This window comes from Polyodon spathula, chromosome 25 (assembly GCF_017654505.1).
Source record: "Polyodon spathula isolate WHYD16114869_AA chromosome 25, ASM1765450v1, whole genome shotgun sequence".
In the NCBI taxonomy this organism is placed as follows: Eukaryota; Metazoa; Chordata; class Actinopteri; order Acipenseriformes; family Polyodontidae; genus Polyodon; species Polyodon spathula.
Window position 1 is genome coordinate 1,800,959 of NC_054558.1, and position 11,042 is coordinate 1,812,000.

Sequence of the window (11,042 nt, forward strand, 5' to 3'; positions counted from 1 at the left end):
CCCAGTTTGGAGAGTTTTCCTCATAGTGCCTTACTTAGCATTGTCCGACATGCTGAGCTAACTGTGTGGTAAATTGAAAAGGTCCTGTAAGTCTCTCGTCCTTTTTCAAAGGTGTTCACGGAGAAGAGGAGAGAAATAGAGAAGCAGAATCTTTCTCTCTTGCGTGTTGGATTTAAAAATCAATCGGTCAGTAAAAGTAGGGTTTGTACAGCCAGCTCCTGTTGTTGCTGTTTCTGCTTCACTTGCACATGTTCTGCTTTTAGACTGTTTTAGGAAGGGTGTGGTATAGCCAGCCTGCCTTTTCTTTAATTGGCATTTGTTTTGGTTTTTTTAGAACATAGTATTGTAAGTGATATTTAGATCGATAACTAATTTAAAACATACTTTTTTTTGTGGGCGTCGAGGCTTCGTTATGATGATTATTGTTCATTTTATTAGTTTTATATTCAAAGCTGTTGTGGCACGTATAGCCGTTAGATTGTACTTCTGCACATGTAGGTCTGTGATGTCGGGAAGGCTGCTTTTAGCACTATTTCAACTGAATGTGTCAGACGTGGGCAGAGTGCATATTCTGTATTCTTAGTTATCCGCGTCCGAGTATCGAAGTCTTCGTTAAACGTTCACGTGTACATTTTAAACTTTGGTTAGGTCTGTGTATCGAGTCTTCGTTAAACGTTCACTGTACTTGTGTTGAACTGATATAAGCAGTTTTTATTTGAATGCTCCTGTTTAAATGCACAGTACACATAGATTTGTATATGGTGAGTCACGCAGCATGTCACGCCTCATGTACTGTTGTTATCAGCATGTTTCATTGCAGATCTTCCCTCTTCATAGCCGTCTTTGTGAGAATATTATACTGCGTTTGGGAGCCTTCTGCAGTTTGGTGCACCAAATATATTCTTGAAAACGTGTATTTTTACATTTGTATTTTCAGATGCATCAGAAACAAGTGCAGGTTTCAGTGTGATGAATATTCGTGAACTTGCTGGAAAAACAATAAAGTAAATAATCCCTATTTTGGAACGCGGGATGATGCTGTATAATTTCGACAGGCTGCTCTGTTACTGAGTACATGAGCCCTCTGAAAATCTGGTTCAGCCACATCGAGGATGTGAACTTGGTTCTCTTATTCTGCAAGGTAGTGTTAGTGCTGGGATGATGTTCTGTGTTCAGATATTCTTTCACTTTGAATTAGCAGGTAAACAAGTAGAATTCGTACCGTATTACAGTATAATAGTAATAGCAGTAATCCTCATCTCCCTGCAGTTCAAGTAAGCAGAGGTGCACTCTTCTGTACAGTAGAATGTGTGATTTCTTATTTCGTCGTTTCTGTGTTGGTGTGCTTTGCAGACAGTCGCTGTAATATGAAGGAATACATTGATATGTGCTTCCTGTTGTTCATTTCCTGCAGTGCTTGTTTGCATAGTCTAGTGTTTGTTGTCCCAGCACTGGTTAATATCAGGAACGTCGAGCTCGGCTAACGCCTTCGCCCCGGTGTTACTAAGGGCTTTCCCACTCTGTACAGTCTCGGTGTACACTCCCTGATGAAGTTGTTTAATAAATGTCATGTTTGGTCTCCGTTCCCTTTCTTGTAGAAGTGTGAGCAGCCCTGCTTTGTGTGCATGTGTAACGGCTCAGTGCCTTGTAATGTGCTGTCGCTTTGTTTTGAACATTGGGGATATTTAGGCTGTTGCATTCCAGTTTTAAATAAAAAGATTTTAAATTTGTTAAGTGTTGAATTGCACAAGAAAACTGTTTATCTGCCTCCACTGCTGTGTGTGTGTGAGTGTTCCTATTAATGTAAAATTTCTGAAATATTTTTGCTACACTAATGTAAGGAATTAACCTTTTTGATATGGTGTGATTTCTTTCTTTCCCCCTGTAGACATGTAGGCGGCTTTTAATTATCCTGTTCATTTTTAGTATTGCAAATGTACTTGGGGTGATTGTTAAATTTTACATAATTAAAAAAAAAAAAAAACTAGTTATTTAACAAAATACTAACTGTATGTTTTAATTAGAGTGGGGTCTGGTTGGAAATATTCGTCTTTTCATCTCGTTGTTTTAAGTCTTTGGTTTTACAAAGTAGTGTGTGTTCTTCTGTGTTTGGTACTTGGCTCTTAACGACTGTAACAGCGAGTCACAAATAAATGGGCTACTGTTCTGTAACTTGGTGTGATCTCATTCTTTATGCAGTCTCCACGCACGCCTCCCCTCGGCACAGGCTTGGGTATTAAACAGCATGTGTGTGTGTGTGAGACTAGTTTTGTATGCAAGTTTGTGCATCTGTTTTTACAAGCTGACAATGAGTGCTTGAAAATGAAACCCATAAACAACAATGCTGGAGGCGTTTACTGCAGTTTATGGTATCCCTGGAGACGTCTTTGTTTGGGTTAACATTTCCTTCACGTTATTTTTGAAATACTGAGAGAGACCTTAGTAAATGTATCGGGTCTCTCTTAAGCATTTCTGATAGTTATCAATTATTATTCACACAAGAGCCAGAATAACAGAATGTCCCCATGCTTGCTTGCTTGCTTGCTTGCTTGTTTTTGTTTGCTTGCTTGTTTTAAAAAAAAAAGATATTAGGGTGAAAACCCAGACTTTCGGATGTCGTGCGCAGTTGTCTTTGCGTGTGGGGCTTCCCTTCCCAAAAAAAAACAACAAAAAGAAAAAGACTGCTTTCGCTTGCGCAAGGTGGGTTTTGGATTTTTTTCTTCCCCATGAAGGTTGGGTAATGGTTTCAGTTTCAGGTCCCACGGCGCGGAGAGTCCGATTTATAAATAAATTCCCATAGATAGTTTCCCAGTGCACACACAAGTCACCACTGTATTCTTGAACTGGAACAGGTTCAAATGGTTTTTCTAACTTCTTCTCTGAAGTCCTCTATTCCTACGCCAGAAGCTGCTTGGCAGGAGGCTTTTAAAGCAGGACTCCTTTAGTTTGGAATGGCATGATGGAAATGTTGACGCTGCTGGCTGGTGCTTTTGGCAGTCTCTGTGAAACTGTGCCTTGGAAAACGTGCTTGCGCTGGTGTTTACCCAGAACCCTGATCCTGAAACAGAACTGCTTGAATATTCACTTCACCAGCTTGCAGGCATTTTATATGGAGCCCCCTGACACACCTGTCTGCATTCAGAGTCTTTTTGTTTTAAATAGCTATATCCTAAAGCTAGGCCTGCCAGGTTTCTGGTCTACTGAAGCTTGAAATGGCAAACAGTTGTATCTGGTACCCCAACATTCTTGTTTCTGGAGGTACAGGGAAAATCAGTAGAGCGGAAATGCAGTCTGTGGGATAATAACACAGCTCTACAGTAATAACAACTTGAGATTGCTGTTTAAATTGGACTGAAAACATAATTAACTTCAAACAGACTGCGCCCTTCCTGTAATTAACGATCCCCTGAAGAATGGATCTTCTACTCAAGTGAAGACAGGGAAAGTTTTATCTTGAAAAGCAGACAGGCTTCCCTAATCCACTGCAGGAGGGGCGTTCCCAGAGGATTACTCTTGACAGTAGGGATGAGGAATTGCAGAGCTCCAAACGGCACAATGTAACTGTTAGTTTCTGTTTTAAATTTTTCTGAAAAGTTTAAACCTATTGGGGAACCAATCAGAAAAGCCATCTTTATACATCTCTGCAACATGTATTTGTGTGCGTGTGTCTGTGCGTGTGCGGCGTGCAATCAGGTGTGCAAAACACAGTGAAGAAGAACTTTAATGTGAAGTAAACTGACTTACACTTCTCACTATGCACAGTGAGGTTCAAGGCCACCCTGCATTTGCACGGCATTTTTTTGATTTAAACATACAGGCAAAATCTGAAACGTTGAACGCCTGGCTAACAGTTTAAACATTTTAAACTCCAAATTAGTATTGACATCTGTAGAAATAGTGTACCCCCAAAAACATTTTAAAATACCAGCCAAAAAAAAATCTTAGAGAGATTTTATTCTTCCCTGGGGGGGCAGATTTGCTGTCCTTCTCATTCAATTTTCACTGGCGCAAAACCTTCAGAAGTCTGGGGGTCTGCAGGTTCCCGTCCAGAGGTACAAAAAAACAAAACAAAAAAACAATCCATCAAGATTGTCCAGAGACTCCCAGCGGGACACCTGGAATTAATAAAAACCCAGATGTGCACAGACTCCTCCCCCTCCCTCTGTGAAAACATTCCAGCCTGATTCGGAGTGCCTCATTCGCACACAGCCAGTCGCTGGTACAGGACAGAGCCACGCTGCCCAGCCTCTCCCCAGCACCATGGCACTCCGAGCACTGTGCCTCCTTGCTGCCCTCACCCTGGCCTGTGCCCAGCACCAAACTCTGATGGAATACATCGAGAGAAGGATTCTCTCAATAGAGGTAAGACTCTCCAGCCAGACCTGGGGATCCTTTGAAAAGTTTAGAATAGAGAATTTAAAACAAGATGCTCTCTGATTACAATTTCATTATGACACCTTTGCAGCATCTTTCGAAAGGTATTTAATAACAAACTGATCGCGTGCAGCTGTGCAATGATGCCCTCACGTCTCACAATTTGTTGTTTGGCACTTTTTTTTTGAAGATTCCTGTGAGGAGCGTGGAGAAATAATTCAAATAATTCTGGGATTAGTAGCAGTTAAATTCTTGCTAGCTTTATATAATCGTTTTATCCTTCTCAGATAAATGTTCTTTTGCATTTGAAATTCCGAGGAGTTTTAATTAAAAAATAAATAACTAAATTAACAAAGCCTATGAGTAATTAATCCCATGTAAGCCCTGTAAGTTGTGAAAGCCTAACTTTCTTCACCAAGAACTTTTACTGGTACATCAGTGAAACATCAAGTATCAGAACAGTTTCAGTACATTTAAACTCATCTGAAGGAGTTCAATGAGAGTTTTTTGTATTTTAGTGTTTTTGTTATATTTTGCCTTTTTCAATCCACATTTTAAAAGATTAACCAAAACCAGCTGCGATTGAATCGAGAGAAAGTGGTGGCACAGGGGGCAGATCTACCATGTGACGCTGGCACCATGCCCGCTGCCCCTCCCCTTCCACAAGCTCAATCTTCACTTCCTTCCCCAGGACCGCATCTCCGCGTGGCACGACAACACCAACCGTTACGCCGTGGAGCTGCGCGAGTTCAAGCAGCAGATCGTGAGCCTGATGGAGACCCTTGAGAAGGAGCGGCAGGGCCTGCGCTCGGAGCTGGAGAACACCAACACACGCGTGGAGCGCATGGAGCGGGAACTGGACTTCCTGGAAACTCAGAACCACGCCCCGCCCTGCGTGGAGGTGGACGACAAGCTGGTGGAGCAGCAGGTCAGAAAGGCGAAGGAGAAGAACAAGGTGAAGTACGAGAGGCTCACAGGTAAGGCTCCTGCAGGACACGCTGCTGCTGATTCTAACGGCATGCAGAGTCAGCGCACTGTACCCGGGCCAGGAAAAGGAACACGTGCATGATATTGCTAACATGCGTCGCGTTCAGCTGATACTTCCTGTCGCTGCAGTTTAAAACACCCACTAGTGGCAGCAAATGTTGAAATATTACAAGACATGTTCTGATATTCAATTAGAAATGTTTTAATTTGAGGTTTTGTAGTTGAAATGTTTCTCGTTTTGAATTTTAGTATTTCTACTTGGAAATGTCCATTCGTCACTCTGCAGTCCCTGGTTCTATTCTCTACAACGCGCTAAAGGATAAATGTCAAAAAGCGGTCTTGTTTTTTTGAGGTTTGAAAAATGAGTATTTGTGGAAGGTCGGTCGTTTTGATGCCAGTTGATAGCTGAAGGAGTTTCTTTCGTAGTTAATCATTTGATGCTTGTATAAAGTGTTGCTTTTTACTTTTGTTTTCAAATTGGGTGCTCTGTGCACGGGATGACACCTTTCGTAACAATGATTCCTTCTGTATGATTTCAAGTGCACTTCAGAATCGCAGTTTATTAAATTCCCTTTCCTGCCCCCCAGACTGCAGGGACATGATATCCAGCATCAAATCCATGAAGATCCTGAAGAGGCTCGGTGGTGCGATGGGTGTGTGGGCCAAAGATCCGGTCGTGCAGTCGGGGGAGATCTACATCTTCAACAGCTCGTCCGGGGACACGCTGCACCATTTCAAAACGGTGCGCGACTTCACGGCTTCTGCAGGAACCTCGCGGGCCAAGAAGGTCAAGCTGCCCTTCCCCTGGGGCGGCGCGGGGCACACAGTCTACGACGGGCACATCTACTACGTGAAGGAGGGGCAGGACTTCCAGGTTATCAAGTACGACCTGAAGAACGAGACGGTGGTGGACAGCGTTGTCTTCCCAGCGGAGGAGCAGGTCCCCGTCTATGGGCTTTCCCCCGAGACCTTCATCGACCTGGCTGTGGACGAGGAAGGACTCTGGGCCATCTATGCCACCAAGGAGAACGAGAAGAACATCTGCCTGGCCAAGATGGACCCCAAGACGCTGGCTATTGAGCAGATGTGGGACACGCCCTGCCCCCGGGAGAACGCGGAGGCGGCCTTCGTCATCTGTGGCACGGTGTACGTGGTCTACAACACCAAGCTGCCCAGCCGCTCGCGGGTCCAGTGCGTCTTCGACGTCAGCGACATGGTTACCAACGACGACGCCCCTTTGGTGTACTTCCCCAGACGCTACAGCTCCCACGCCAGCCTCAAGTACAACCCCCGGGAGAGGCAGATCTACGCCTGGGATGACGGCTATCAGATTCTTTACAAGCTCGACCTGAAGAAGAAGCTGGAGGTGTGAGCCCTGCAAAGGGCTCCTAGGAACTGGGGGTGGGCGGGTGAGGAGCTAGGCTGGCATTGCCCTCTCCAAACAGTACACTGTTACCTATAATATAACGGTAAGCCACTGACAGTGAAGTGTGTTTTTAGAAGGTTTTGTATGATTGTAAATGGTGCAGTGGGGCCTGTTTCCTGTCACCAGGGTCTCTATAGTGGTTTCACAGAGTGGGACTCTTTCATAACGTTTCTATACCTTTACCACTTGCAGTCCTCTCTCACCACTGGCAATGCAGCAGTGACATCATTTACTGTTCACTGTGCGGTGATGATCTGCGATGCATTTGAACAGCGTGGTTTGTTTTTGGCTGTCTTTGCAGTTCACCTGTTAATGTTGATGGGGGGGGGGGACAAAATGGTATTCCTATCAAAGAATGTTTTGTTTCTTCCCAGTTGTGTTCCTCTGTACTCTTTTCAAGGCTGCAAGGTCTTCAGTGTTTTTGTAGAAAAATAAATAGCGACTAAACGTCAAGCCATTCTGTGTAACGATGTATTTTTGTTAATAAATAAAACCCAAGATTTTGTGGCTGTTTCATTCTAATGGGAGGGGAATGCTAATGCGATCGCTGCTGGAATGCAGCGGCTCCAGAGCGAAGCAGCAGAGCGGCGCAGGAATGACATCGTTAGTAAAGTGCTGTCTCCTGAAGCACAGAGACCTTTTGTAGAAAGCTGGTGTATTTCAAGTACTCGGCTGATCCTATGAAAGGTATCACCTGAAAAAACAGTGTTTTAATTATCTGTGACCCAGCCGTAAGGTTCACCCTGTTTAACTGTAAAAGCCTGTGCAGTCGGAGAGGGGAAAGTGTTGCTGGCAGGGGTGAGTGGGTTGAATCTCTGCTGGTTATTCCTCTGTGCTTGGAATGCCTGGGCCCCCCTTTCCCTTCTAGATTGAAAACATGTGTGGAGCTCTGTGGTGGAGCTGGAATCGCAGGAAACGGGGGTGTCTTTCAAACACACCTTCTGAGCGGGCTGATGCTCCTCTGCCAGCATAGAAAGAACAGGAACCGCTTCGTGCATGAGCTGAGAACATAACGACCGATTTATTACCCCTGCATCACCCCAGCCACTGATCACTGATCTGTAGAGAATGCCGTAGGCCTCCCTGTGTAACCTGGAGCATACATGCATGGGCTGATCAATGCCACTGCAGTGCATAGTGCCTCCTGAACGAGGTCTACGCACATCAGCAAAGCACAGTGTTTAAAAAAAAAAAAAAAAAATACAAAAAATAACCTTGCAAACTTCACTGAAAGATAAGGGAACAGTAATACAAAGATGAGCTGCTACTCTTAAAAACTACAATTCCCACAATGCACCGTTCTTGAGACATGCCCCAGCTCGACAGGGACACCTGACTTGACCTGAGGTGAGGGTTTGTTTTTCATGCTTCAGTCCTTTGCATTTCAAGGTGTCGTCCCGTGTCCCGTGCCCCCCCCGCCCCCTGTTCAGAACTGAGATGCTGCTCAGAAAAGGTAAGTTTCATTTGGAGTTTTTCGTTCCTCTGAAGCTCTTTTTCCTCGGTATGTGAACTGTTTAGCGGTCCCTTCTATTGTTAGCTAGCTTGCCCACGCTGTCGGATGATTGATTTTATTGATCATATTGTGCTTATCTGTTTCACCTTCCATACTGCTAGGGTTGAATTAATATCTGACGTGTTGCAAGATAATAAAAAACCCGTCCGAAGGAAGGGAAATAGATTTGCTGCTCCAGCACTCGGAGCTGGTGTTAAAACGACCGTGTTTAGAAATGCTGCTGAAAGGATCAGGTGGAAGCAATCGGAGTCTTGCTAAACTGTCCCGGAACCGACCCGTGTTACACGACTTGTATCCTGCAGCTTGTCCATCGAGTCAGTTAATCAATCTGAGACCCAGCTGGCGATGGAGCGGCGCAGCATTGTGGCGAGAGAGTGTCCAGCAGAAAAGCCGTTGCGTTTTTATTTATTTATTATAATCGCTCTTCCTGCAGTGATTTTAGAGGACAGATCTCAAACCCCAGTGCACTAGAGCGGACATTTTGAAGAGAGCTTTGAAACAGACTTCAAAGTTATAAGTGTAGCAAGTTGTCTGGATGTTAACAGTGAAAAGTTATTTAAACAGTAACACGTGGGGATGTGTAGCGCTATTATTTTTTGGAAACTCCCCACAGCGCTCACCTGCGTGGATGCCCTCTCGGTTCCCTTGCAGCGCCCTGTAATCTCGAAGTTCTAGTGCTTTAATTAGCTCTTAAACTGACAATTATTCTGGGATTTCAACAGTTTGCATTTCTGCCGGAGCGCTGGACGAAAATAAATTCCGTCGCGGTCTCTGAGATTAAACGAGGCGGGAAAGAAAGGTGCCTGTCTTTCATTTGACAGCTTGAAGTGACCCGAACGAGAACTCGGAAAATGTTTCTGCGTTTACACTTTGCATTTGCGTTGCAGTCTCTCCTCCCTGAAGAGCAACAGGACTGGAGCTGCTGAGGCAAGGCAAACCCGGGCAGTGTTACGAGATGGCTCCCTCAGCAGGCTTGCAGGCACACGGTTGAAAGTCATCGGGATGCCGAAGGCAGGGTTTCTGCGGTGCTGCGCTCTGGGTCGTGCGGAGGGTGTCAGTGGGGAGCTGTTTTGCGGGCGGATATGGTTTCTGGTCCAGCTGGAGTGTCTGTATGCAGTTTTTACCCTGCTGAGCCCAGTCTCTGAGTGGAAAAGCACAGCTGGGGGTAACAGAACCCCCCCGGCTGCTCTCCTGCTGTTTCTGAACTGGAAAGGCTGTGAAACCTTGAAGAGGCAGGATTCACCAGCTGCCCTTCAAGCATACGCCGCTGAGACAAGGAAACAAGTAACATTGAAAACTTTTTTTTTTTTCCCGAAGAACTGCAGTGGCCCATGAATGAAGCAGTTCCTGGACCCGCGGATGCTTTAGACGGACTGAAATGTGTTTTCAAAGCGCTCCTTTTAACCCAAAAACCAAACGATCATTTTACAAAGTCTCCAACTTGAAATTGGCAACTTCATTCGCAGTTTGGCAGCGCTGTCATTACTCGAGGCTTTTAATAATGAGCACAAATGTAAAACACACACACAAAAAAAAAAAAAACTAAAACAGATAAAAAAAAAAAAAAACAATTTCAAATTGCCTGCAGGGAAAACAAAAAACCAGATATTAAAGACTCATTTGAGCTAATCTGTTTTGTAAATGCCTCTAGCGAGGGTGTTGCGGGAATGCTGTTCGTGTCAGAGAAGCCAGTAAAGGGATGGTTGTGATTTGCATGAGGGGAGGCTCCTTGTTACTCGGGGGTGTCGGCGCTTCACGCTGTGTTACTCGCTCAATGTGCTGAAACCGACGGGACCTGAGGGAAAGGGCATCGTTCACATGGACGGGAGATTGCTGGCTGTGCCCAGGCGAAGGGCGTCTGATCAAACGCTGCTCTCCACTGGTACTCCTGGGTAGAGTTTAAAACCAGGACCTTAAATAAAGGAGACTGCTCTGAGCTCAGCGGTGCTCTGCTCCACCTGTAGTAATTACCATGGAAACGGGACGTGTGTTTCCATGTTCTTAGGCGTGTTTGTTTACAGGAGTTAGTTGCGTCTACTAGATACATTTAAGTCGCTCAAACGGTAGACAAAGAACTAAGGCTTTTTTTGAAAAGCAGTATTTATGATATATAGTTGACTCCTGCTGTAGTTTAAAAGGTAATACCTCTCAAGTACCAGTGCTGGCTCCAAAACCATTTGCACTGACGGGAACTTGGTGTCAAGTGAATTCGTTCTGTAAGAATCATTTACAATAGGCAGCTGCTGAGCTTCATCATAAAACACTGTCGGGAGAAACTGCCTGGTAATGTTAGCTTCAGGACCCTGGAGATGCACAGCGAACAGATTTCATTAATGAAATACACGGTTTAGGAGGCTTTAGAAACAAGGGGGGGGGGGTCTGTGTAGAAGTCTTAATAAATATACTGTGAGTAAGTGCACCGCATTGCACTGCATTAATAAACACGCGGTTCAGCGAGTTCCTTACGCCTCGAAGCAGAACGAGGTGCCGCCTTTATTCACTGCCCACACTTACAAAATGCGGCATCAAGCTGTGACACCCAAATGTTGCACAGTAAGAGCTACGGGCTAGTAATGGGTTCTGTGGGACGCGCATTGCTTTTTACTGACTTCAAACCCCGAGGCTGTGTTGGGAAGGGCTGTCTGATCCCAGGCTGATTAATGAGGGTCGCTCCTGTTGGTTTCCTGCCAACTGGAAAACAGTCCAAGAGAGCTTTTTCATTTCCAGTGAACTTCACAAGAC

At 44.9% G+C, this 11,042-nt stretch overlaps 1 protein-coding gene across 1 annotated transcript; it reads left to right on the forward strand.

Moving 5' to 3' along the window:
• The first annotated feature begins 3,916 nt into the window (after positions 1–3,916).
• Positions 3,917–7,287, forward strand: LOC121300171 (olfactomedin-like protein 3A). The gene is made up of 3 exons (XM_041228652.1): positions 3,917–4,362; positions 5,066–5,351; positions 5,949–7,287. The coding sequence occupies exons 1-3, from the start codon at positions 4,261–4,263 to the stop codon at positions 6,731–6,733; spliced, it is 1,173 nt and encodes a 390-aa protein (XP_041084586.1). The 5' UTR covers positions 3,917–4,260; the 3' UTR covers positions 6,734–7,287.
• The last annotated feature ends 3,755 nt before the right edge of the window (positions 7,288–11,042 follow it).

Bases quoted from the DNA above. Each gene is read 5' to 3' on its own strand.
- LOC121300171 (XM_041228652.1), top strand. From the start codon at position 4,261: ATGGCACTCCGAGCACTGTGCCTCCTTGCTGCCCTCACCCTGGCCTGT. The intron at 4,363-5,065 runs GTAAGACTCTCC...TTCCTTCCCCAG, and splicing joins GAAGGATTCTCTCAATAGAG to GACCGCATCTCCGCGTGGCA. The intron at 5,352-5,948 runs GTAAGGCTCCTG...CCTGCCCCCCAG, and splicing joins GAAGTACGAGAGGCTCACAG to ACTGCAGGGACATGATATCC.